Source organism: Emys orbicularis, chromosome 4 (assembly GCF_028017835.1).
Source record: "Emys orbicularis isolate rEmyOrb1 chromosome 4, rEmyOrb1.hap1, whole genome shotgun sequence".
Classification (NCBI taxonomy): domain Eukaryota; kingdom Metazoa; phylum Chordata; order Testudines; family Emydidae; genus Emys; species Emys orbicularis.
Genome location: NC_088686.1, coordinates 132,919,952 through 132,944,839, shown reverse-complemented (window position 1 = coordinate 132,944,839; position 24,888 = coordinate 132,919,952). Strand labels below are relative to the sequence as shown.

Here is a 24,888-nt window from a genome sequence, read left to right as displayed (position 1 = left end):
GTGCAACCTTCACTTTGTCCCTTCCTGGTTTGAGTGCTTAACCAAACAACAGGTACTTTTCTCAACAGTCGAATTTGTTTAGGAGTTTAGGAGGAGGGGAGCAATAATGAGAATGTAGAAATGTGTGTTTGGCTAGACGTGGCCAGAAGACCCTATTCCATGCACCTGCAGGAGCAAGCTGCTCGCCCTTAGAACTAATTCACTTGCAGTTTGTGCAGTACAAGACACACAGTGAATGAAGCAAGAATGTCCACAATCCCTGTCTCATTGAGTGTGCCTTCAGCTGTCCAGTTGAGTACAAAGGCTAGTACCAGAAACTTCAGAGGAAGGTACAAGTAACCCTTGATAGACAATTATGAAATAACCTGCCTAGAGGGGAAGGTTTTCCTGCAACACCTATCATTTAGTAGATGGCTTATGCCCTGAAGCAGGAAAGTTGATTAACCTTCTAAAACTCTTTAATCATGTCTATTGTACAGGTATTTTCTCATATAAATATCTAATCTTTCCATATGTTAACTATGCTGTATAAAGTGGTTTCTTCTGTCTGCTTTAAATGGATCACCTTTCACTGTAAGAAGGTTGGGTGGGGTTTACTCCAATATGTATGCTGGAGTGGGTTCCTTTAGTGTTGCTGCACTTCAGCAGGGGTCCATTGTAACAGACTTCATAATGATGCAGGATTTGTTTACATTCTGAAGTCTGATTGTGAATGAGATTACGCATTTCTGGATTTATTTAATTCTGTATCGAGACTTGAAGGAGGTAGGGGTGTATGAGGTCCCAGACGGTATGCAGAGTGTGCCTTCTAATGGGGTTGGCTTACAGGGGAGCATAGAATGTGTCTAACAGGTTAACATTTCAGAAGTCATTGCTTGAAGATACTACAATGAACGTGGCAGCCGCAGCAATCAGCCAGGTGCTGGGTGGCCCTAGGAAATGGGAGCAGAAGGTGTACTTTTCAGTATTGTGTATGAAATGGCATGAATACTGTCATTGCTTTGAGACTTGCAAATCAAAAGTTTCCGATTTTATGTTAAGTGTTTTTGACCCTTTCTTTCAGGTCATATCTGACTCCTGTGCGGGATGAGGAAGCAGAGTCACTAAGGAAGGCCCGATCCAGACAGGCCCGCCAGACTCGTAGGTCTACACAGGTGAGGAGTGAAATTCCTGATGGCCCTGCAGCAGAGTAGCAGACAAACTGTCATTTAATGGGCGGTGGTATCTTGTTCTGCTAGTCCATCACCATACACATATAGACTTGTCTGGGGAGACAGAAGGGGAGTTGGGTGGTGGCCTACAAAAGGTGCCAAGGCAGCTTTACAGTCCTTTGATTGGAGAAGTCTTTGTACACCACTTGGGTCTCAAAGCCCTTTACAGACTAAGTGACCACAAACAATACACAAGGGTCATGTAATTTGCTGAAATGCAGCCACTTAAAAGGATGTCATGTTTCACCTTATAACAGCCAACAACAATGTTACACAGTTCGGAACAGAAAACAAAGAAACATATATCCATCTTAAACTTCAGGAAGAATTGGGTTAGCAGATTGCAGTTCTCCAGGTCCCAACTTGGCTGGGACAGTTTTCCAGGATGTGTGAGCAGTTCTCTGAAGATCTCAGTGTTTGTTACAAATACTGATTGTCTTTGTTTGAAGTGATTACAACTAGGCTGTAGAAATACATCCCAGGCTGACATCCAGTGCACGTCCTTGCCATTCAAACCATTTTACCCCAAACTTGTTTAAAAACAAGTTTATATATTTGAGCTACATAAGTGCAGGAAAATAAGACCACATGCTGAAGACGGCGTGTGTGTATGTGTTGATTTAACTCATCAGTATTTTTAAATGACTTCATAGAATCATAGACTTTAAGGTCAGAAGGGACCATTATGATCATCTAGTCTGACCTCCTGTACAACACAGGCCACAGAATCTCACCCACCCACTCCTGTATCAAACCCCTGACCTATGTCTGAGCTATTGAAGTCCTCAAATCGTGGTTTAAAGACTTCATGGTGCAGAGAATCCTCCAGCAAGTGACCCATGCCCCACGCTGCAGAGGAAGGCGAAAAACCCCCAGGGCCTCTGCCAATCTGCCCTGGCGGAACATTCCTTCCCGACCCGAAATACAGTGATCAGCTAAACCCTGAGCATGAGGGCAAGACTCACCAGCCAGCACCCAGGAAAGAATTCTCTGTAGTAACTCAGATCCCACCCCATTTAACATCCCATCACATGCCATTGGGCATATTTACCGCTAATAGTCAAAGATTAGTTAATTGCCAAAATTAGGCTATCCCATCATACCATCCCCTCCATAAACTTATCAAGCTTAGTCTTGAAGCCAGATATGTCTTTTGCCTCCACTGCTCCGCTTGGAAGGCTATTCCAGAACTTCACTCCTTGGATGGTTAGAAACTGTCATCCAATTTCAAGTCTAAACTTCCTGATGGCCAGTTTATATCTATTTGTTCTTGTGTCCACGTTGGTACTGAGCTTAAATAATTCCTCTCCCTCCCTGGTATTTATCCCTCTGATATAGTTATAAAGAGCAATCGTATCTCCCCTCAGCCTTCTTTTGGTTAGGCTAAACAAGCCAAGCTCTTTGAGTCTCCTTTCATAAGACAGGATTTCCATTCCTCGGATCATCCTAGTAGCCCTTCTCTGTACCTGTTCCAGTTTGAATTCATCCTTCTTAAACATGGGAGACCAGAACTGCACACACTATTCCAGATGAGGTCTCGCCCGTGCCTTGTATAACGGTACTAACACCTCCTTATCTCTACTGGAAATACCTCGCCCGATGCATCCCAAGACCGCATTAGCTTTTTTTCATGGCCATATCACGTTGGTGGCTCATAGTCATCCTGTGATCAACCAATACTCCGAGGTCCTTCTCCTCCTCTGTTACTTCCAACTGATACGTCCCCAGCTTATAACAAAAATTCTTGTTGTTAATCCCTAAATGCATGACCTTGCACTTTTCACTATTAAATTTCATCCTATTACTGTTACTCCAGTTTACAAGGTCATCCAGATCTTCCTGTATGATATCCCGGTCCTTCTCTGTATTGGCAATACCTCCCAGCTTTGTGTCATCTGCAAACTTTATTAGCACATTCCCACTTTCTGTGCCAAGGTCAGTTATAAAAAGATTAAATAAGATTGGTCCCAAGACCGATCCCTGAGGAACTCCACTAGTAACCTCCCTCCAGCCTGACAGTTCACCTTTCAGTGTGACCCGTTGTAGTCTCCCCTTTAACCAGTTCCTTTCAATTTTCATATTGATCCCCATTTTTTTCCAATTTAGCTAATAGTTCCCCATGTGGAACCGTATCAAATGCCTTACTGAAATCGAGGTAAATTAGATCTACTGTGTTTCCTTTGTCTAAGAAATCTGTTACCTTCTCAAAGAAGGAGACCAGGTTGGTTTGGCACGATCTACCTTTTGTAAAACCATGTTGTATTTTGTCCCAATTACCATTGACCTCAATGTCCTTAACTACTTTCTCCTTCAAAATTTTTTCCAAGACCTTGCATACTACAGATGTCAAACTAACAGGCCTGTAGTTACCCAGATCACTTTTTTTCCCTTTCTTAAAAATAGGAACTATGTTAGCAATTCTCCAGTCATACAGTACAACCCCTGAGTTTACAGATTCATTAAAAATTCTTGCTAATGGGTTTGCAATTTCATGTGCCAGTTCCTTTAATATTCTTGGATGAAGATTATCTGGGCCCCCTTATTTAGTCCCATTAAGCTTCTGAGTTTGGCTTCTACCTTGGGTGTGGTAATATCTACCTCCATATCCTCATTCCCATTTGTCATCCTACCGTTATCCCTAAGCTCCTCATTAAAGACTGAAGCAAAGTATTTGTTTAGATATTGGGCCATGCCTAGAGTATCGTTAACCTCCACTCCATCCTCAGTGTTTAGCAGTCCCACTTCTTCTTTCTTTGTTTTCTTCTTATTTATATGACTATAGAACCTTTTACTATTGGTTTTAATTCCCTTTGCAAGGTCCAACTCTACATGACTTTTGGCCTTTCTCACTTTATCCCTCCATATTCTGACCTCAATAAGGTAGCTTTCCTTGCTGATCGCTCCCATCTTCCACTCCTTGTAGGCTTTCTGCTTTTTCTTAATCACCTCTCTGAGATGCTTGCTCATCCAGCTTAGTCTACAATTCCTGCCTATGAATTTTTCCCCCCTTTCTTAGGATGCAGGCTTCTGATAGTTTCTGAAACTTTGACTTGAAATAATTCCAGGCCTCCTCCACCTTTAGATCCACAAGTTCTTCAGTCCAATCCACTTCCCTAACTAATTTCCTTAAGTTTTTAGTTAGCCCTTTTGAAATCAAAAACCCTAGTCACAGATCTATTTTTGTTTATCCTTCCATTTAGTTTGAATTGGATTAGCTCATGACTTCTCTTTTTACAGGTAGGAAGTCCAAAATGACTTGCTAGTTTGGTTTCGGTGGGGGGGGGGGGGGGAAACACAGCAGTCTCATTTTAAATTGTTAATATTTCTACTGATCAGTGTTCTAATGGAGAAAATAGAAATGATCACATTACTATGAATTTACACTGACGTGAGGACCATCCAAAATTCGAGAAAAATATGGGTGGTCTGTTAGAGGCACAGATACAATCACTAATCCCATAAGAACCCCCCTGTCTGCTTGGTTACCAGCTTCAGTAAACATACCAGATTACTCATTATTGCAAAAATGTGTAATGAAGTGTTTGTAATATACCTGCCGATGTTTTTGTGGGCTGAAGTCAGACACACAGCAGCATCGTAGGGAAATTCAGAAAGTAGGTTGAATCAAATTTCTTTGAATACAACTCTAGGCATCAATCCCATAAATTAAACACCACAACGTGAATTTAAACCAAGAACTGCCCATAAATATATCCAGCGCAGCCCATGTCATTCTCAGCAGCCTTAGTGAAAAGAGAAGATGGGCTTTGCAACATGCCTGGAAGGCTGACTGATCTGGGCTCTGGTGGATCAAGGCTTGCATTCCAATCTCTGCTCAGACAGCTGTGCCTCTTTCCACAACACCATGGGCTTCATATCTATCACCTGCACAATTTAAAAATTCAGAAACAAACGTACTTCGTCTGTGTACAACAGTGGCCCACGGAACCCAGGAGAGGGGTAAACTTTCCAGAAATCAATCTAGTGTTCAAGGTCTCTTTCCAAGGAGCTAGCTCCTTAACACCCATCACCAAGGAAGGTGGGGGTGTTCTACGTTCAGAATGGGAAATAATCTGTCTGATAGTCATGTGAATTATGACGAGATTGTCGCCATATGGGTTTTAGTCCTTTGTGTTTATAGGAATGTTACTTCCTGGTCTGAATTTAGTAACTTTACACATTGAAGCCTGTAGTTGATGGTTACCATTTGTGGCTTAGTCTAGAATACATCAGACTGAAACACCATCAGAAAAGTGTGTGTGTGTAACAGAATAAAAAGTAAAATCCTGTGATGACAAAGTGGCTGGAGAAAGTATATATTGGAGTGCTATAGTCCAGACCCTCAGACTGGCACATCTGGTGAGCTCTAGTAAGTGTTCCTGGGAACAGTTAATTCCACGTACCCCCTCCAGATGTACAAACTAAGGCTGCAGTTCTGGTTGCCGGTGACATTGCAAGCTCCTTTGCTCTTCACTCTTTTATGGCTTGATGCTCTGCACTGAGTTTGCTTTTGAGGAGTCCAGTGATGATGCATGTTAGCTGAGAAGTATTAAGTGCTATCCCAATCTATTACTTTATATAAGGTAGGGGCAAGAGACCTCTATCAGGATCAAGACCCATTGTGCTAGGCAAAGTGGACAGGTGGTACCTGTCTTGAAGAACTTGCCATCTAACTAAAGAGACAGGTTTTATCAGGTGCGTGAAGCACATAACAAACCAGCATGTGTAACTGATGCAATCTTACCCCTTTCCCAGGGTGTAACACTCACAGACCTTCAGGAGGCAGAACGAACTTTCAGCCGGTCTCGAGTGGAGCGGCAAGCTCAGGAACAACAAAGTGAGAAACCTGAGAGCACTGAGGACAGCAGTGAGAGACGGGAGGAGACCCGGCCCTGGTGGAATAGAAACCAGGATGAGGAGGTGATCTCTCTATCTTTAATAGCTGCTACTTGAGAGTTCAGTGGTTTGGGACAACTGAGATCGAGTAAAATTGTTCTGACTGTCTCCTTGTGGACTTGCTACTAGGAGGATTAGTACAGTCAGAAATGACCCAGGCCTGATTAATCTAGATATGTGGGTACTTGGAAATTAATCTGTGTATAGTGTTGCTGTGTTATGGCTCAGCTATTGCTTTGTTCTCGACTTGACATAACACTTGTCTCTTGTCAGACAAAATAAATCATGGAAGTAACAATACCATGGAATGCAAAGGCTAATAAAAGGAGAATTGTGCCACAGTTCCTCTCTTCTGGCAATAAGGGTCAGGATTGAGGCCTAGCATCTGAAGAAGTGGGTTTTTTACCCACGAAAGCTTATGCCCCAAAAAATCTGTTAGTCTTTAAGGGGCCACCGGATTCCTTAATGTTCCTTTACAGATGTTTTGAATGTAGTTGGTGGATTCAGGTGATTGGGGGTGGGGGGAGGGGAGAGGAGAGATAGAGAAGTCTCATAGGAGGTCATCATCTCCCCCGGCATTACGTTTATTTGGACTCTTGAACCCAAGTGGCTTTTCTTACATAGAGAATACTTGCTGCAAAATGAACATCCAGCTGGAGTAAAGTCAATGAACACCACAAGAAGTATTGTAAACAGATGAGTTGTGGAACCCCTTCTGTATAAAACCTCACCATTGACTTGACTTCCTATAGAAAGGATTGAGTTGTTGAATTAACCAAACCTGTTACACAACTGTTAATCTTATCATTGGCATGTACCCTTGTTTTACATGGAAGCTGATTAACAACCACATGACAAGAAAAGAAGCCTGAATCCAGCAACTCTTTAGTAGATAATGTTTTCACCCCTCAGCTCATATACACACCTAGCAAGCAACCTGGAGGTCTGTGATATTTCTACTAACCATCTTCTATAGCCCAGATTGGCTTTTCCCATAAAATGTGCTCACAGCTTTTTGCACCTCCATACCTCATCCCACTGTGAACCAAGTCCTGTGGTGATGGTCTCCTATATCTCTGCAGGAGTGACATTGCAGTACTGGCCAAACACTTTACTGGCGACAGATATATAATGGTCCTGTCTCTTTTGTCCCCTTTAGACTCTCGACAGTTCATTTCTATAAAGGATACCTGCTAGTCTTGGCAGTATGGGTCAAGCAAGGCTGCTCTTCGGTCTTCAAGCTGTGTTCCGAATGTGACTGTGCAATCCAAAATTACTTTAAAAACAAACAAAAACCTGTTTCCTCTTCTTCCACTCACCCCAGCCAGATGGAATACATTTTATGCTGTTTTCCTAATCTGTCCTCTGTGGCAAGGTGTGGTTTATCCAACGGCAGTGTGGAGGGCTGTAAATGCTGAGTGATTACATCCAGTAGCTAAAGTCCAGTTCTCCTAGTCGTTACCTTTCTGCTAACCTTTATTTATGGCTCTGATTATTTACAGTCTGTCTATCGGCGATTAAGGTGTCCAGCACAAACAGACAAACCCACAACACCAGTATCTCCCTCCACGTCAGCTCCTTCTCTTTACACAAGTTCTCACCTGGCCCGGACAAGTAGATCTCTGGACCCTGACTCTGTGAACCCAGCAGACTTCCAAAGCACGGCCACTGAGATGGAGAAAAATGGTACGTACCTCCTAAAATGAGAAGACAACCCAAGCATTTCAGGCCAAGGTGTTTAATGAATAAGCAATATGCTCAGTGTACATAGCCTGAGATTCTAGGTTTATTTCCTGCTCTTCCAGCAGGGGACTGGTACAGGTGGGCTGCCAGCTTGTCAGATGTGTATGTAAACAGAATGACTGAAAGAGGGTATCCAAGTCCCTTATGAAGTGGTCCATTTTTATTGCCTTTGCAGACATGAATAAGAGGTGGTGGCTTTTCCTTTGACCATCTACTGGGAGGGAACATCTAGATTCTCCAGGAAGCGGTGCTAGAGAACTTGACTAATGTAACTCCTCCCTCAGAATCCTGATAAGCTAATGCCCCTGCATGGTGTTGGGAGCTATGCAGATAAAGGGACAGCCACTGTCTGGGCCCGTCTAGAAGAAAGGAGTGCAAAATATTAGGTGTAGTGGGGAAGAGGGATTCCATCTTGTATGTTTATTGACTGAAGTGTAGTACAACACGAGCCCTTTCTTGGTGATGGAAACCAGTTTGAAAATGTCACCAGGGCTTTGAGAAAAGCACACAGGTAAATCATTTAAATCAAAGCAGTCTGTCCTTGTTTGGCTAGAGTGTGAAGATCAGGATTTAGATGATAGATCTCCAAACAAGCAGTCAATCCGAGAGAGGCGGCGGCCAAAGGAGAGGCGAAGAGGCACTGGAATCTCTTTCTGGACAAAAGATGTGAGTGACCTTGTTGGGGTGGGAGAAAAGGGAATTTGTTCTACCACATTCAAAGTGAATTTGCTTCTGGTTTTGAATAGGATGGCTGCATCCTGTTAGCTTAGTGCATAGGCCTGAAAGGTCCCAGGAAGAAAAGCTCTGTGTAAGCTTGAAAGCTTGCGTCTCTCACCAACAGAAGCTGGTCCAGTAAAAGATATTCCCTCATCCACCTTGTCCTTTAAAGTTTATCAAATGGGGGGTAATTGGAGAAGCTCTGAGATAAGCACCATCTCCTGCCTTTGAGAATCTGCCTTTGATTACTGAGACTTAAAGTTCCTTTGTACAATCCCTTTCTCAAAAGCTTTTCAGTTACCTAGATATCAAGAATCAGCACCTCTCTTGAAAAGCCTAGTCACCTAAATACCAGGAAATCCAAATCTTGCTGCTATAGAAGTTATTACGCTACATTCATTTTCTTCTTTCTCTCTAGGATGACGAGGTTGATGGGAATGAGGAAGTGAAGGAGTCTCGGGTAAGTGAGGATCCAACAATGTACATTGCCTTAACTACCTTGCTGTCATCTACATTTTGATGGCAGCAGGACTGCTGTGAATTCACTTGTATTTGTTAGGGAAAGTGTGTCTGTCTGAACAACACATTGCTTCCAGGCCTGGTATTCACTCCAGTTCTGTGAAGCAAATCGCTGCTGATCTTTCCTCAGGAAGCTATGGCGCACATACACCTTGAATCTGCTGTTCTATGAGGTCTGTGTAGTCTGATTGTCAAGGAAACCTGAAGGGTTGTAACAGCGGCTGTGAGATAAAGGCTGTGCTAGGGGTCTAATATACTGTATCAAAAGGCTGACTGCAGAATTTGGGAAGTGTGGCTATCATGGGTCACAAGGGAAGCAGAGATCTCTTAACTCAGAATGTGGCTCAATAGAGTAAGAGGGATTCATTCTAACTTAGAAAACAAGTATATTTGTACTTCCTATGCCTACACCCTTGTCTTGTTCTGGGTGCAGGCTTTCTATTCTTCTATCCCCTACAACTGGAACAGTCTTGCTATTCTCCAAATTCCTTCAAATCTCTCTTCCTTTCTTTCATCTATAATTGCTAAACCCTCCATTGCCTGAACAGTCTAGTATCTTGCCTTGTTTTTGGTCTTGTCTGTCTTGGGCTGAGACACGTTTGGGGCCAGGAACATGTCTTGGTCTGTTGAACAATGTTTGTTCCAAAACCATCAGTGCATCATTTGTTAGACCAGGAGAAAAATAACAGCTGTTCAAGGCTCCATAAGTACCTCACTGGTGGTTGACATCAGGTGCCAGCATGGGCATATGATTTTATTATTTAAAAAGAACCCAATTTCATTCAGTCCAAATGGCTTTTACACATATTTTGCTAAACAGATCATTTTGCGGCATGGCGGTTGGTGGCACTGTTTTAATCAATTGTTGAGGGATCCATATTCAATTCTGTGGTGTTACAAATTAAGTTTTCTTTGTCATGGACGCTTGTCCTTTCCTTAAAAATACTCCACTTTGACCCAGCCTGATAAAAGTGAATCTGATAGGGACTGAGACTGGTAGGCAAATGGGATGATGGCACAGTATGTCCTTATCTTACAATTGCATAAAGTTGCTCGTGCCAGCCTTCCCTTGTAGAGCACTAAAAACATGGAACTCAAGATGTTCTTCCCAGACTCCGTATTGTAGACAGAGCGGTAGCACCATAATTCCCATTATTAGAACCTGCTTTCAGTTGCCTAAAGATTGCCAAACTTTAATCATTTGAGCTGAAATGTTCCATGCCAGGGGTCTGCCTGAAGCTGAAACAGAAACTTTTCTGGGCAGTTTCAGCCAAAACTGTTTAGCCATTTCAGAGAACGACATAAGTGGAAAAATACATTGGGGTGTGCGCACGCACACACACACACACACACACTCTCTCTCTCTCTCTCTCTCGCAGGCTGGTGGCCTTTGAGCTAGCTGTTCCTGTGAGAAGCTGGCCAAGTTAGAAGCTTTTGAAAAACCTCAGTTATTACACGCTCACTAGAGACTTCTTAGAGTTTAGCGGCTAAAGTCTCCCCAAAATCTGCTCACAATGAGCATGTTCCAACCCCTCACAGCTCCTGCATGTGACCAGACTGCTCATGACTATCCCCACAGAGCAACAGAGTATGGACGAGCTCAGGGTTGTGGGAACTAAACTCGTCTTTCCATGTAATTGCTGCTCTGGGCCGGGTTGTGACTGGGCACCAGAACTGAGAGCAGGCAACTGGACCAGAGGGAGGAGAAGGAGTAGAATGAGATGAGGAGCCTAGTGAAACTGACTTGGGGGGAGGAAGAGACTGGGACAGGGAGGAGCCAGTTGGTGGAGGGTGAATGGGAAACCGATCTCATGAGGTGCTGGTGTGCAGAGGGGATGACTGAAAGCCTGGGTGGATGGAGTGGCAAATCAGACTAGGACTGGGATGAGAAGCCTGAGGAGTGGAGACTTGGACTGGGTAGGCAAGGGGAATGGGACTGGAATGAGGAGCCGGGGTGGGGAAGACGCAGGACCTTGACAGGTTGGAGGGGACAAGGCCGAAGGTGTCAAGCTTGGGGAAGGCAGGCAGAAGAGTCTGGTTCCACTAAATGACACACCCTTCAGAGCCTGGAATGGACTCCAATATTCCTGAGTCCCACCCATTCCTCTGCTGTTAGCAAATATCTGTGAAACCCATGGGTAAAGTGTCCTATCCCCCTCTAGCGCTGATCCATAGATGGGATGACAACCTACTACTGCTAGCAGTTACTCACTTAGCTCAAGTGGCTGAGATCTGTGCAGTGGATCTAAAGGTTCTAAGTGGAATTTCTATATTAGTTTGCTTTTTAAAAAAAACCATTAAATTATGCAAACTATGTTAAAAACCCAAGCATTCTCCTTGTGAACATTGATCACTCAAAAACTAGGAAATTCCAGAGTTAAGGTTGTTTTACCTTAACCCCCTTGTGCATATGCATTATGGTACAGGTGTTAGTTACATGATCATAGTATTTTTTCCACAGGAGCCCTGCCTCTTCATCCCAATCTCATTTTCTTTGACTACCTTGTCCAAGTGTCTTCACTTCTCAGGTCTCGTCCCAGTCTCCTAGTCCTGCCAGTCCCAGATCAGTTTCTGTAAGATGCTGCATTGACTGACAAGTTTTTATAGGCATGTTGCTGTACTGTGAGAAATACTTGGCATAGTGATTAAAAATGTAGTGTGGGGTTCTGCACTGCTAATTGGAGAGAGAAGTCCTTACTACTGGGTGTGTGTCAGAAAACCTGGTAGATCAACAAATATTTGGACTTGGATAATCTGGATGCAAAATGTAGATGAGGATTTTGTTTGGGCAAAAAAGAAGGAAGAAAAATGTAACTTAAAATAGCAAATTTTATATAATACAAGTAGAATAAAGGTTGTAATTCATAGAGAAATTATTTTCCTGCAGTTCTTTTCGGTGGAATTCTGTCTGGCACAAAAATGTGCCTTGCCCAGAAGTTCCAAAGATGGGCCAATGGGCATTTAAGCTTTCTATAACACTCAGCTCTGTGCCAAGTATTTCTCTCAGTACAGGAACATGCTGATAAACTTGTCTGACAATGCAGCATCTTAAAGAAATATTGTCTTTAAACCTGGCTTGTGTACAAATACAATGAAACACCTTTGTGAATGCTTACTTGGTAAAGTTATAAACTTCCAGGACAATGAGAGGTGATGAAGAAAAGGCCTGTTTACATGAACTTCTGGTATCAGCCCAGAGAATACTTCACAACAGCCATGTTAATGGATTTGAACCTTTACACAGAAGTGAGTCATAGGGCTACAGGTTTAGCACATCTGTTTGTATTAAATGTTATCCTATTATTACTTATAAAAAGATTCCTGAGTATTTGAAATTGCTGCTACAACCATCCAGCCAAACTCCGTTCCACAGTATTTACCTTTTTGAGTGTCGTGTGTCTTTAACACAGTGTCATCAGATGAGGCTGTAGGAGTTTGAGTTTGTGCTCCAACTCATTTTTATTAAAAAGCGTTCAGGAAATTCAACCCTTCTACAGGATAACCTAGAAATTCAAAGTGAAACCTGATGCATCTGAGAATCCTTTTATTAAACTGCAGCTGCCATGTGGCAGTGTTACAGCTGCTGCAGAACCATAGCTTTATGGGGGCGGGGGCGCGGGGAGACAGGCTAATCAAACTCATTGCTTTAAAAAATACATATACATCTTTAAATCCAACTAGTTGGAAGCTTGTATTTCAGAGTACATGACCCTGGCTCCATTACAAAGGTGCTGTCTTTAATAGTATGATAGCATATTTGAATAGCCCTGCAAGGCCATCACGTAGAACCATGATGGAGTCTGTCCTTTCATCCTCCTCCCTTTCCCCGCTTCCAAAAAGGAAACTGTTCTGCTGCTGCACAGGAAGTTCCTAGCCTGCCCTTTTAGGCAAAGAGAGGGTCCGCCTACATCTTGAGTTCTCCCCTTCCTAGGATCTGATTGCCTAATATGGTAAGGTATGTCCAAAGCACAGGCTGTTCTTTGTCCAGATACAAGGGAAGTTGATTAGCAAGAGATTGCCATAGGTGAACGCTTTAGTGACTGATCCAGAAGGAAAGCCTGCTTGTCTAGATTAGTGCAAAATGTTAATATGTACCATAACTTCCTGTCAGAGACCAGTTTGCTGCCCAGTTCCTCTTGGGGTAATTGTAATGCAAAGAGAGGGGGAAATATTTACCACGTTGTATTCACTTTCTAGCGCACATGCAGTATGACATGGGCGGGAAGCCATCCTGGCCCATGTCCAAGGCAGTGTGGGAGGGAACTGTGTGTCACTTCAGATGAGTACAGTGAAATAAGGCACTTAATCATGCACAGAATAGGGCTTGGTCTCAGAAACTTTGGCTCTGTGCAGCCCTGTTGCAAACAAAAATGCTACAGTTGATTGTATATGTTTCAGGGAAAGTGGTTCTGCAGTCTAAACGCCTGCAATTAGCAACATGTATCTGAATAAAAGTTGAGGCTAAAAATGGCAGTAAACCAGTCTGCAACAGCATTCAACCTTGGAGCCCTTAAAATGTTTAGGGATGGCTGCATTATGTTGGTAGTACCCTGAGTATCTTGGCGGGGCACTGTAGAAATAAATATGTATTGTACAAATATTTTTAAAGCTTTAGTCACCATCTGCACAGATTCTCTCTCATATGTTTTGTCCAGCCTCATGACCGTCTGTTGCTTTTTCTTAAAACATCATAGGATTGTCCTGGAGTCTCCAGGAATTAAAGATTAACCTTTCATGAAAGATTATCATGTGATGAAGCCTCCAGGAATATTGGCAAACCAAACCAAAATTGGCAACCCTAAACATCACTGTTTTGGGAAGGAAGCCTGACTTCCTATTTATGGATCACCATGATACAGCATTTAAATCATCGGCCTGTATGCTACAGTAAAAGTGAAGGGGCAGCTGGCTAATTCCTATTTAAGGCACCAGGCATTTGGAGACAAAAATGTTTTGTGAAAAGCTGAGTAATCCACACCCACAAATCTGTTCCATGTAAAACAAATGCTATGGCCTCTTCAGACTGCTCCCCTATAATCACCCAGGTCCTGACTATGGAAGGGGCAGGATGAAACAATATGCTTGAAGAAGGCAAGCAAGCTAAAGCCATCATAAACCTGGCTCTGTGTCCAAAGAGAGGCCAAACCAAAGAAAAATTACAGTAATACTTTCTGGAGTTCACACTGACCTTCTTACAAGATTGTGGCTATAGATTTCTGTGTCTGGGTGGCTCCAAAGGCTAGCCTTGTGCTTCAGCTTCTTGGTTTAATGCGGTACCTTCAGACTTGGTCTAGTGTAAACCTACTAGTCTGTGGAGGTTGCTTATAAGGATGGTCTTTGATGAGTTCGATGGCCCTTAAGTCATGACCTGGACCTGGACATTCCCTGCATTGCTTGTATTGAAATAAATTCCTGTTACTTTAAGGATTAGCAGAACGCTTACGAGCTTAAACCATCCAAACAAAAATTAACAGGATGTTTGTTTATAGTGTCCAACTATATCTCTTCATAGCATGTTAACAACTTATTTTTCTTTTCATCTTTATCTGGTTGACTGTTTTGTGGGTTCCCTACCCCTGTTGGTAACTCAACAATTTAGCCTTTTAGTGCTTGCAGTAGCCTGGAGCTGGGCCCATTTGCTTCAATGGGAGGTACAGACTTGACCTATCAAAATGTCTGATTTTGCTTTGTAATAACTCAGGAAGGGACTAGTAAATATCTGAATGTTAATGTGAGTGTCATGATGAGATTTGTGTAGCTATAAGGGTGTATTTCTTGAAGACTATATGGGTTTTGTCCAAACAGTAGAAGGAAATGGTTTCAGAAGACACTAGCTCATACTTTTTTCCTTACTAAAAGCTTCCTCAGTTTCCTTTATTCATTCCCCAAGAAGCAGACAAAATATTTGGAATAGTGTGGCAAAGCTCCTCTGTAGCTGTCACTCCTAGCTGCCCACAGGTGCCTTTGGAAATGATGCATGCTCATGTCTGGGTGGTATGCAACTTGTGTATACAGAGAGCATAAGAAAATGGAGAGGCTGCATTGGTTTGTGGCTTACAAGTGGAACAAAAAGGGTACCTAAAATTCATTTGGAAAAAAGAAGTCAGACTGACCAAAAAGCATCCTACCTGTAAAGGAAGAATTGTGTGTTCTAAATTATTTCAGTGTGTAGATGCCGCTTGTCACTTTGGTCCTTAGAAGGTCATTCCCCTTGTTCTGAAGCACTGGCTATATTTTCCCTTGATGGCTAACTTCTGCAAGAGGCCTCATAATTGAAATGTCATTATTGGTTATACTCCGATAGACTTAGATTCCTCATTCTGGAGGTTAGCATTGCTTTGCGCTGGGTATTCTGTCTTTCCATTTTATAAAAAGTAAATTCCTTATTCTGTAAGGCTCTTTACTGGAAGAAATTGTCATCCAGCCTGGTCTCACCAGGCGTCGGTATGGGGGAGTTCATTTCTTAGTGCATTTTATGTGCCCGTTACTATTCGTGCTAGTGCAGAGTGACACTTGGGTGTCTTTTGCACAAAATCTTGCCCACCGCTCCTAGTTTCAGCAATTTATTTACTAGGAGAACTTAAAATCTCTATGAAAAATTGCACCAGCTGTTGAAGAGAAGGTTTGTCCACTAAAAATTGGCCATCCTGATCTCCTTGATAGAAGACAGGAAATGTGATCATTTAAAGATCAAAATAGTAGCATTTGCAGAAAATCATATATTTTAAAGCATTTTTTAAAGGAAAAGAGGACAGAAAAAATATCCATTACATAACTTCATTTGTGGCATTAGGCCAAAGATTTTCCAAAGCAACTAGTGACTTTGGGTGTCCAACTTGAGATGCCTTAAAGGGGCCCAAATTTCAATAAGTCTTAAGAACCAATCCTCTGAAAATCAGGTCCCTTTTGAGGGGTCTCAAGATGGGCACCCAAAATCACTAGTCACTTTTGAAAATCTTGGACCTAGGTTTTGGAAACATAAAACTTCCAGGGAAGTGAAAGTTTATGGCAAAAATGTGTATTTCAAAACTCTGAATTATTTTGACAAAGGAATTGAAGCTACAATTTTAGTAACCCGTCATTAAGAATGACCTGAATGACCTGAAAATCAAAAAGGAATTCTACAAAAAGTGGAAACATGGACAGATTGCTAAGGATGAGTACAAAGGAATAGTACAAGCATGTAGGGACAAAATCAGGCTCCGGCATAAAATGAGTTATACCTAGCAAGGGACATGAAAGGCAGTATGAGGTGTTATAAATACATGAGGACGAGAAATAATCAGCTTAATCTTCAGCAAGGCTGATTAGGTTGGATATTAGGAAAAACTTTAAGGATAGATAAGCTCTGGAACAGACTTCCAAGGGAGGTTGTGAAATCCCCATCACTGTCGATTTTTAAAAACAGGTTAGACAAATATCTGTCAGGGATGGTCTAGATTTACTTGGTCCTGCCGCAGCACAGGGAGCTGGACTAGATGACCTCTCGAGTTCCCTTATAGCCCTGCGTGTCTATTTTTCTATGATTAAACTAGTATACAATGTAAAGGGTTTATCTTTCTAGACAAAAATTGTTAGGAACTGTTACTGGTTTTATGATAATACCTCATAGCTGGTTATGAATTAATATCATTATGAAACTCCCATTAATGTACTCTGAGGGGAGGTAACCAATATCTAGGTCTCCCTCACCAATTCTCCTAAAGCTTTTTTAAAAGTGAAGGTTATAACCTATTGGTCTCCCTCAACATATGCCTCAAAAGTGGCAAAATGTGGAAGGATGGGTATAGGGAGGGACTGTCTTCATAAAGAGAAGTCAATGGTAATTTACTTCTGGCATTGTTGCACAAAAGGTAATGTGCAGGAGGAAGTGAAGTCAGCGTAGGCCCCGATCCTGCCGTCTGCCCCAAGTGGGCACCCCTGTTCTGAACAGAGTTCCTTTGAAATTGGTGGACCTCTGCCCTCATGCAGGAGTCCACTCAGGCAGACTAGCTTTCCCTAGTGTGTACTGCTCTTCTGGTGAGCTGGAGAACCCTTCTATGTGGCACAGGCTCTGAATTGTCACGTTTCCTAAAGGAGGTGACAACCTAGCTTGGGTTCATTTCAGTGTGCCAGTTTATATACTTGCAGTGCACTCAGAAATAGGTTAGAAACCATAATGAAGTGGAATTTTGTTGACTTAGTTATAAATGTTTCCAGTGCCATTAAAAAGGCAAGGTGGGTGAGCTAATATCTTGTTTCTGTAATATCCTGGGACTGAGACAGCTACAACTACTCTACATACTAAAAAGGCAGGCATATTTAAAATATTTCAGATTCGTTCCATCCTCCATATCTCCCTGGTTATTTCCATACACAAATGAACAGGAAAGGTCATGGATGGCTGGGTTGGGTAGGAGGTGCATGGCATCTGGTGCATCCAGAGATGAATAGAATAAAACTTGTCTTAGGCATATTAATAGCTGTCTGAGGCTTTCATATATCTTTTTACATACTAAGCTCTCATGTTCTGGAAAGTCCCCTTTGGTTTAAAAGTGCTACATTTGCCTCTTGTTATGATGTTACTTTGGCCTTGGGTACACTTTCCCTGTATGGCCCTTCAGCAATGTTCTGGAAACTTATGTTCCTCTTTCATTTATTTGACTTGTTACTGCTTCATGCAACCTTGGTATGAGAGCTAGACTGAGGACGAGGGAAACTAGAGTAACATTTCCTAGAATGTAATCATTGTTGAGCAGCTCTTAGTGGGAAATATTATACACTGAAAAAATGCTATATCCAGTGGCAGACGTGGGCTTGAATTTTAAGTCACTTGCATGAGCACTGTCCTGAATGGGAATTGTATATGGACCATGTAAAGCAGCAGTGCTGTTTTTGTCAGGCTATGTTCAAATTTTAAAGTTGCTGCTTCCCTTTGCTGAGCAAAATACAGAACTGACACTGTGGCGTGAACCTGGATGTGGAAAGACAGGTTAAAAGGGTTTTTTTTTGACATCTTTTTGCTGCCTGTGTGAAATCAGCATTTGATCTCAATCTAATTCCTAATGGCTCAGTAGTCACACATGGCTCAGTTTCAGCTGAGACCCAAGATTCTAACAGGCATGAAAATCAAACCAACGCTAGAAGTGAACCCTCCTCTTGAGACTGAAGCACAGTGGGGATGATGGTAGGAGGGAGTTCAGCACTGTCATTGCCAGTGCTTCTGAGCTTTATACCCAGAATTTAGAAGGGAATTATAACTGCAGTCTTTAAGACCATCTATTTTAGGCAGAATAGGCATTGCTATGCCAATCTTCATATAACAAGAGGAGTCTATTTCCCAACATGAATGCAGTTGTTGCTTTTGATTGCAGGCACCAAGGACGTTCTATTTTGCTGTAACTCCCTTTTGCTGTCTTTTCAGGTGTTTGTGAATCTGACACTGGAATTCTCCCTCCAACTCTTCTCTAGTTCATTACACTAAATAAGTTGGGGAAATTCCTAGAATGGGGGAACAAATGTTCACTCTTCTAGTTGCTCTGTTCTAACATATTTTATGCTTGAATAATGAGTAGTTTGTGCACCTCATCTTTTCTTTCAGTAGTAATCAGAGTAGTTTGGTTACATTTAGAAGAGAAATGTATTTAAACTTTTACAGGTGCTAAGGACCAGTCATTTTCTTGCAGGTCATGTGGCTTTTTTATTGCTCTTTGCTGTGGCCTTTTTTCTGTATTTCTTAAAAACAAAAACAAAAACAGACTCAGAGACACATACACCGCTTTGTCCAGAAACCTTGAACTTCATATGTGAAACAAGGGGCTAAGATGACTACACATTATGAGGAGTTAGTTTTAGTGCTGATTGAAATATGTCTGTTGGTTTATGGTTCCCAGCCTTTGTATGAGCAGAAAACAAGCTATTGCATTTCAGCTACATTGGAGTATGTAGGATGGGGGAAAGTATGACTCCAGATGTGTGTTGGAGTGAGAGTGAGTGAGAGAAATTGCTGTGACTTTGGGAGAGTGGGGGAAAATGGATCCTTTCCTTCCTAGACTGCAGATCTGCAAGACATACGATAAAGTCAGCTCATGGGAACGCCAGTTGGTACACTGCAGACGAAAGACTATTCACTTGTACAGTTTGTATTCCATTTATGGGAAAGTGCTGCAGTGTCTTTATATGTTTACAAGAGAGCCTAGTGCCAGCCCAAGAATTTTTTTGTTACAGTCCGTTCAACCCTCTGTTGCTGGACATAACCTTGTTTGGTTCTAAATAAACGTTGTAAGACAGTATTTGTATTAATGTTACCTGTTGGAGTGCTACATTACATTTTTCAGGGATAGTTACTTCTCTGGAACAGATTTTAAATGTACATTTTTCCCATATAGTAGAAACAAAAGTAAGTTATTATTACTCTTAAAGGAGACTTTCCTGCATATCTTTTGAGAATAGAAGGCTAGCGGTAATACAAGAAACATGCATCATCCCAAGAGCATGAGTAAGTTATAAAGCTACCAATCTCAAAACGAGGTCACCCACTGAAATAGAGGATTATAATGCAATTCAGGCAGCATTTCTTTAAGGATGATGGGAATATGGGATAAACAATAGCATGTACAAGATTCAAACTTTTATTTGTTTACAAGTCCACCTAAAGCCGGGGTTCTCAAACTGGGGGTCGGGACCCCTCGGGGGGTCACGAGGTTATTACATGGGGGGGTCACGAGCTGTCAGCCTCCACCCCAAACCCCGCTTTGCTTCCAGCATTTATAATAGTGTTAAATATATTAAGTGTTTTTAATTTATAAGGGAGGGTCACACTCAGGGGCTTGCTATGTGAAAGGGGTCACCAGTACAAAAGTTTGAGAACCACTGACCTAAAGAATCTGAGAATGCTTTTGTGGCTGTTTATCAGAATGCTTACAGACCTGTACTCCAGTTACCTGTGTCCCATACTATCTGGAATTTAGTGTCACTGCCGCCATCCGTTTCTCTGCTTGTAGAGCAACAGATATTAATTTCAGAATAGCTACGTCTCGGCTAACACTAGTAAGGCTTATTAACCACCAATTAATTATTTGGAGCCCACATCTTCTACAAATGTCAGTGCCTCTCTTTCTGCATTGGAAAAAAGGCATGACCTTTTCTCGGTGGAAGTCAATGGTGGGGTTTATTCAATATAAGCAAGGAATTATATAAGCTGAATTTTTTTAGGAAATCATATTGAGGCAGTCATGCAACTCATTAACTTCTGACCACATTACAAACCTACACACCACCAAATTACCACCAGGCACTCAATACAAACAACTTAGTATACTGTCAAATTCAATATTGATCTCAATTCTCTGGGACTAGTTTTGTGTACCAAACCAGTAACACAAGAATCCAATTTAGGCAAATGTATATGTTATATTTGTCTCATGACAGGTAGTTCAGTTTTTAAATTAAATTTCCATGTATTTTCTATAAACTTCTTTGATCCCAACATAATTACTTTTAATTTTATTTTATAGCTGAGAGTAACGGCTTTGTAGCTTGGCCTATAGAAAGACAACTGTCAGGGCAGCTTAATTTCATAAGCTTTGGAATTTCCCCCCAAAACAGTGTCTCAGGAATAAATGTGGCTTTAGAATATTCTTGTGAACCCTGATTTTAATGTTGTGTAAAACTAACTTTAAATACAGATTTAAAAAACTTTCCATGCGTCAGAGCAAGACTAACTGGATAATGTGCATAAGTAAGAGCATCAGGCAGCCTGCACTACTGAGTTCCAGAAACGATAGAGGTGAAATAACATTTTAATAGGGTTGTCGATTAATTGCAGTTAACTCACGCAATTAACTCAAATTAATTGCGATTAAAAAAATTAATTGCGATTAATCGCACTGTTAATCAATACAATACCAATTGAAATGTATTAAATATTTTGGATGTTTTTCTACATTTTCAAATATATTGATTTCAATTACAACACAGAATACAAAGTGTACAGTGCTTACTTTATATTATTTTTTATTATAAATATTTGCACTGTAAAAATGATAAAAAATAGTACTTTTCAGTTCACCTCATACAAGTTCTGTAGTGCAATCTCTTTATCATGAAAATGCAACTTACAAATGTAGGGTTTTTTTTACCTAACTGCACTCAAAAACAAAACAATGTAAAACTTTAGAGCCTACAAATCCACTCAGTCCTATTTCTTGTTCAGCCAATCGCTAAGACAAACAAGTTTGTTTATATTTGTGGGAGATAATGCTACCCACTTCTTAATTACAATGTTACCTGAAAGTGAGAACAGGCGTTTGCATGGCACTGTTGTAGCTGGCATCGCAAGATATTCACGTGCCAGATGAGCTAAAGATTCATATGCCTCTTCATGCTTTGGCCGTTGTTCCAGAGGACATGCTTCCATGCTGATGACGCTCGTTTTAAAAAACAAATGTGTTAATTAAATTTGTGATTGAATTCCTTGGGGGAGAATTGTATGTCTCCTGCTCTGTTTTATCCGCATTCTGCCAGATATTTCTGGCTGTCCCGGATGATGACCCAGCACATGTTGTTTGTTTTAAGAACACTTTCACTGCAAATTTGACAAACTGCAAAGAAGATACCAGTGTGAAATTTCTAAACATAGCTACAGCACTGTACCCAACATTTAAGAATCTGAAGTGCCTTCCAAAATCTGAGAGGGATGAGGTGTGGACCATGCTTTCAGAAGTCTTAAAAGAGCAACAACCTATGCGGAAACTACAGAAACCAAACCACCAAAAAAGAAAATCAACCTTCTGCGGATGGCATCTGACTCAGATTGTGAAAATGAAAATGCATCGGTCCACACTGCTTTGGATCGTTATTGAGCAGAACCCGCCATCAGCATGTCCTCTGGAATGGTGGTTGAAGCATCAATTGACGTATGACTCTTTAGCGTATCTGGCATGTAAATATCTTGCGATGTTGGCTACAATAGTGTCATGCAAATGCCTGTTCTTACTTTCAGGTGACATTGTAATTAAGAAGTGGGCAGCATTATCTCCCATAAATGTAAACAAACTTTTTTTTGTCTGAGCAATTGGCTGAACAAGAAGTAGGACTGATCGGACTTGTAGGCTCTAAAGTTTTACATTGTTTTATTTTTGAATGCAGGGGTTTTTGGTACATAATTCTACATTTGTAAGTTCAACTTTCATTATAAAGAGATAGCACTACAGTACTTGTATTTTGTTTTTTACAGTGCAAATATTTGTAATAAAAATAAATATAAAGTGAGCACTGTACACGTTGTATTGTGTTGTAATTGAAATCAATATATTTGAAAATGTAGAAAACATCAAAAATATTTAAATGGTATTCTATTCAACAGCGCGATTAATCGCGTAATTAATCACGATTTTTTTTAATTGCTCAATTAATTGCGATTAATTTCTTTAATCTCTTGACAGCCCTACCTTTTAATGCAATAAACATCTAAATTATATTCCATGGACGTGATTATTGGGTGCCTGTTGTACAGTTGAACTAGTTGACACTCTTATTGTATTTCTTGAAGCAAAGCAGAACAATCTAATGGTAGGTCCAAACTAAAAGATGAAGTAGCATATTCCCTGCCACAACCACTCTCTTTGCACCACTCATCCCTTCTGATCACAGCCCTCACCCCCATATTAAAACAATTTTCTCTTCATCCAGAACTCCTTATCGGATGGTTAAGGGAAAATAGGAGTTACTAAGACTGCAGGGCTCTTGATGTAACTTACTGAAAAGGCACATGGCTTGAGGAGTTAAGCCCAAGGAAATAATGGTAAAACTGCCAAGTTAAATATTAAGAAAATCAGTCTAAAAGTAAGAATTTGAAATGGGCGACATTACAGAGATCTCAAAGTAATACACAAAGCTGTCTTCAGTGTAGTAGCCCGATCTCAGAAGCTTTTTGCTTCATGTTAATAAACATAACTCTCTGAAATCTGTTCTGGGGCAGTCCTCCTCACCACATGGAAATCCCTATAAATAAAATATTAACTCTCGAAAATCGGGGATTTAGGGGATTGTTGTATTATATGCTGTAGTATGGAAGCATCAGGTTTTACTGGAACAGCTGAAAAATAGTTTTGTCGTAGGTTAGGCTGTGCCAAAATAAACTGGATGGTGCATATTCAGTGCTCGTGTGTATTTCAAGCATCCAGGGGAAGGTGGTAAACTTTTAGTTGCCTGTAGGAACTGGAACTGAAGGGCAAAGTAGTGGGTTGGAAGAGATGGGACAAATGCTAAGCCATTGGTCTTTCTTTGAATCTTGCCTACTTTTCAGTGTTTCACTAGTAGATTTCTAATTCTTTCTTCTATGAGCAGTGTTCACGGGTGTTATGGAGTTGGATAATCTGTGTGCTGTGTGGGAGCATCTTACAAACTGTTTCCAGCTTCCATCCCATCTACAGCGAAGAGAGTTCGCAGGGTTGTTGTCCAGAATAGATTTCTTCTGCTGGCTCCATATCCTTTGAAGACTTCTAATTTGCTCAAGGCTTGATGTCCTAGGAAGGGTATTTGTCTTAATAAATTATCTATGGTGGAAGCGTTATAGCTAAAAGATTTAAATTGTTCTGTTTGGCTAAGGGCTTCGTCCTGCTCTTTCTGATACACTGTGGTGTTGGATTAGAGTTCATCATGCTTTCCCCATTAATTATTATTATTATTATTATTATTATTATTTTATTTTGGTATCAAGCGGAGTGCTGCAAGGGTCGGTCCTGGGGTCGGTTTTGTTCAATATCTTCATTAATGATCTGGAGGATGGCGTGGACTGCACCCTCAGCAAGTTTGCAGATGACACTAAACTGGGAGGAGTGGTAGATATGCTGGAGGGTAGAGATAGGATACAGAGGGACCTAGACAAATTAGAGGATTGGGCCAAAAGAAATCTGATGAGGTTCAACAAGGACAAGTGCGGATTCCTGCACTTAGGACGGAAGAATCCCATGCACTGCTACAGTCTAGGACCGAATGGCTAGGCAGCAGTTCTGCAGAAAAGGACCTAGGGGTTACAGTGAATGAGAAGCTGGATATGAGTCAACAGTGTGCCCTTGTTGCCAAGAAGGCTAACGGCATTTTGGGTTGTATAAGTAGGGGCATTGCCAGCAGATCGAGGGACATGATCATTCCCCTCTATTTGACATTGGTGAGGCCTCATGTGGAGTACTGTGTCCAGTTTTGGGCCCCACACTACAAGGAGGATGTGGAAAAATTGGAAAGAGTCCAGCGGAGGGCAACAAAAATGATTGGGGGCTGGAGCACATGACTTATGAGGAGAGGCTGAGAGAACTGGGCTTATTTAGTCTGCAGAAGAGAAGAATGAGGGGGGACTAGATAGCTGCTTTCAACTACACCTCTACCCTGATATAACGCGAACCGATATAACACGAATTCTGATATAACGCAGTAAAGCAGTGCTCCGGGGGGGCTGCACACTCCGGCAGATCAAAGCAAGTTCAATATAACACGGTTTCACCTATAACGCAGTAAGATTTTTTGGCTCCCGAGGACAGCGTTATATCGAGGTAGAGGTGTACCTGAAAGGGGGTTCCAAAGAGGATGGATCTAGACTGTTCTCAGTGGTAGCAGATGACAGAACAAGGAGTAATGGTCTCAAGTTGCAGTGGGGGAGGTTTAGGTTAGATATTAGGAAAAACTTTTTCACTGGGGGCCGGGGGGGTGAAGCACTGGAATGGGTTACCTAGGGAGGTGGTGGAATCTCCTTCCTTAGAGGTTTTTAAGGTCAGGCTTGACAGAGCCCTGGCTGGGATGATTTAGTTGAAGATTGGTCCTGCTT

The 24,888-nt window shown here is 41.5% G+C and overlaps 1 protein-coding gene across 4 annotated transcripts in view; it reads left to right on the top strand.

Moving 5' to 3' along the window:
* Positions 1-24,888, top strand: part of PPP1R12B (protein phosphatase 1 regulatory subunit 12B) — a 158,440-nt gene that overhangs the window by 93,173 nt on the left and 40,379 nt on the right. For all 4 annotated transcript variants that reach the window (XM_065402540.1, XM_065402538.1, XM_065402537.1 and 1 more), the window contains 5 exons: positions 1,064-1,154; positions 5,967-6,131; positions 7,610-7,793; positions 8,404-8,516; positions 8,986-9,027. In XM_065402540.1, coding sequence (XP_065258612.1) covers positions 1,064-1,154; positions 5,967-6,131; positions 7,610-7,793; positions 8,404-8,516; positions 8,986-9,027 — 595 coding nt within the window. The remainder of the gene's footprint in view (positions 1-1,063; positions 1,155-5,966; positions 6,132-7,609; positions 7,794-8,403; positions 8,517-8,985; positions 9,028-24,888) is intronic.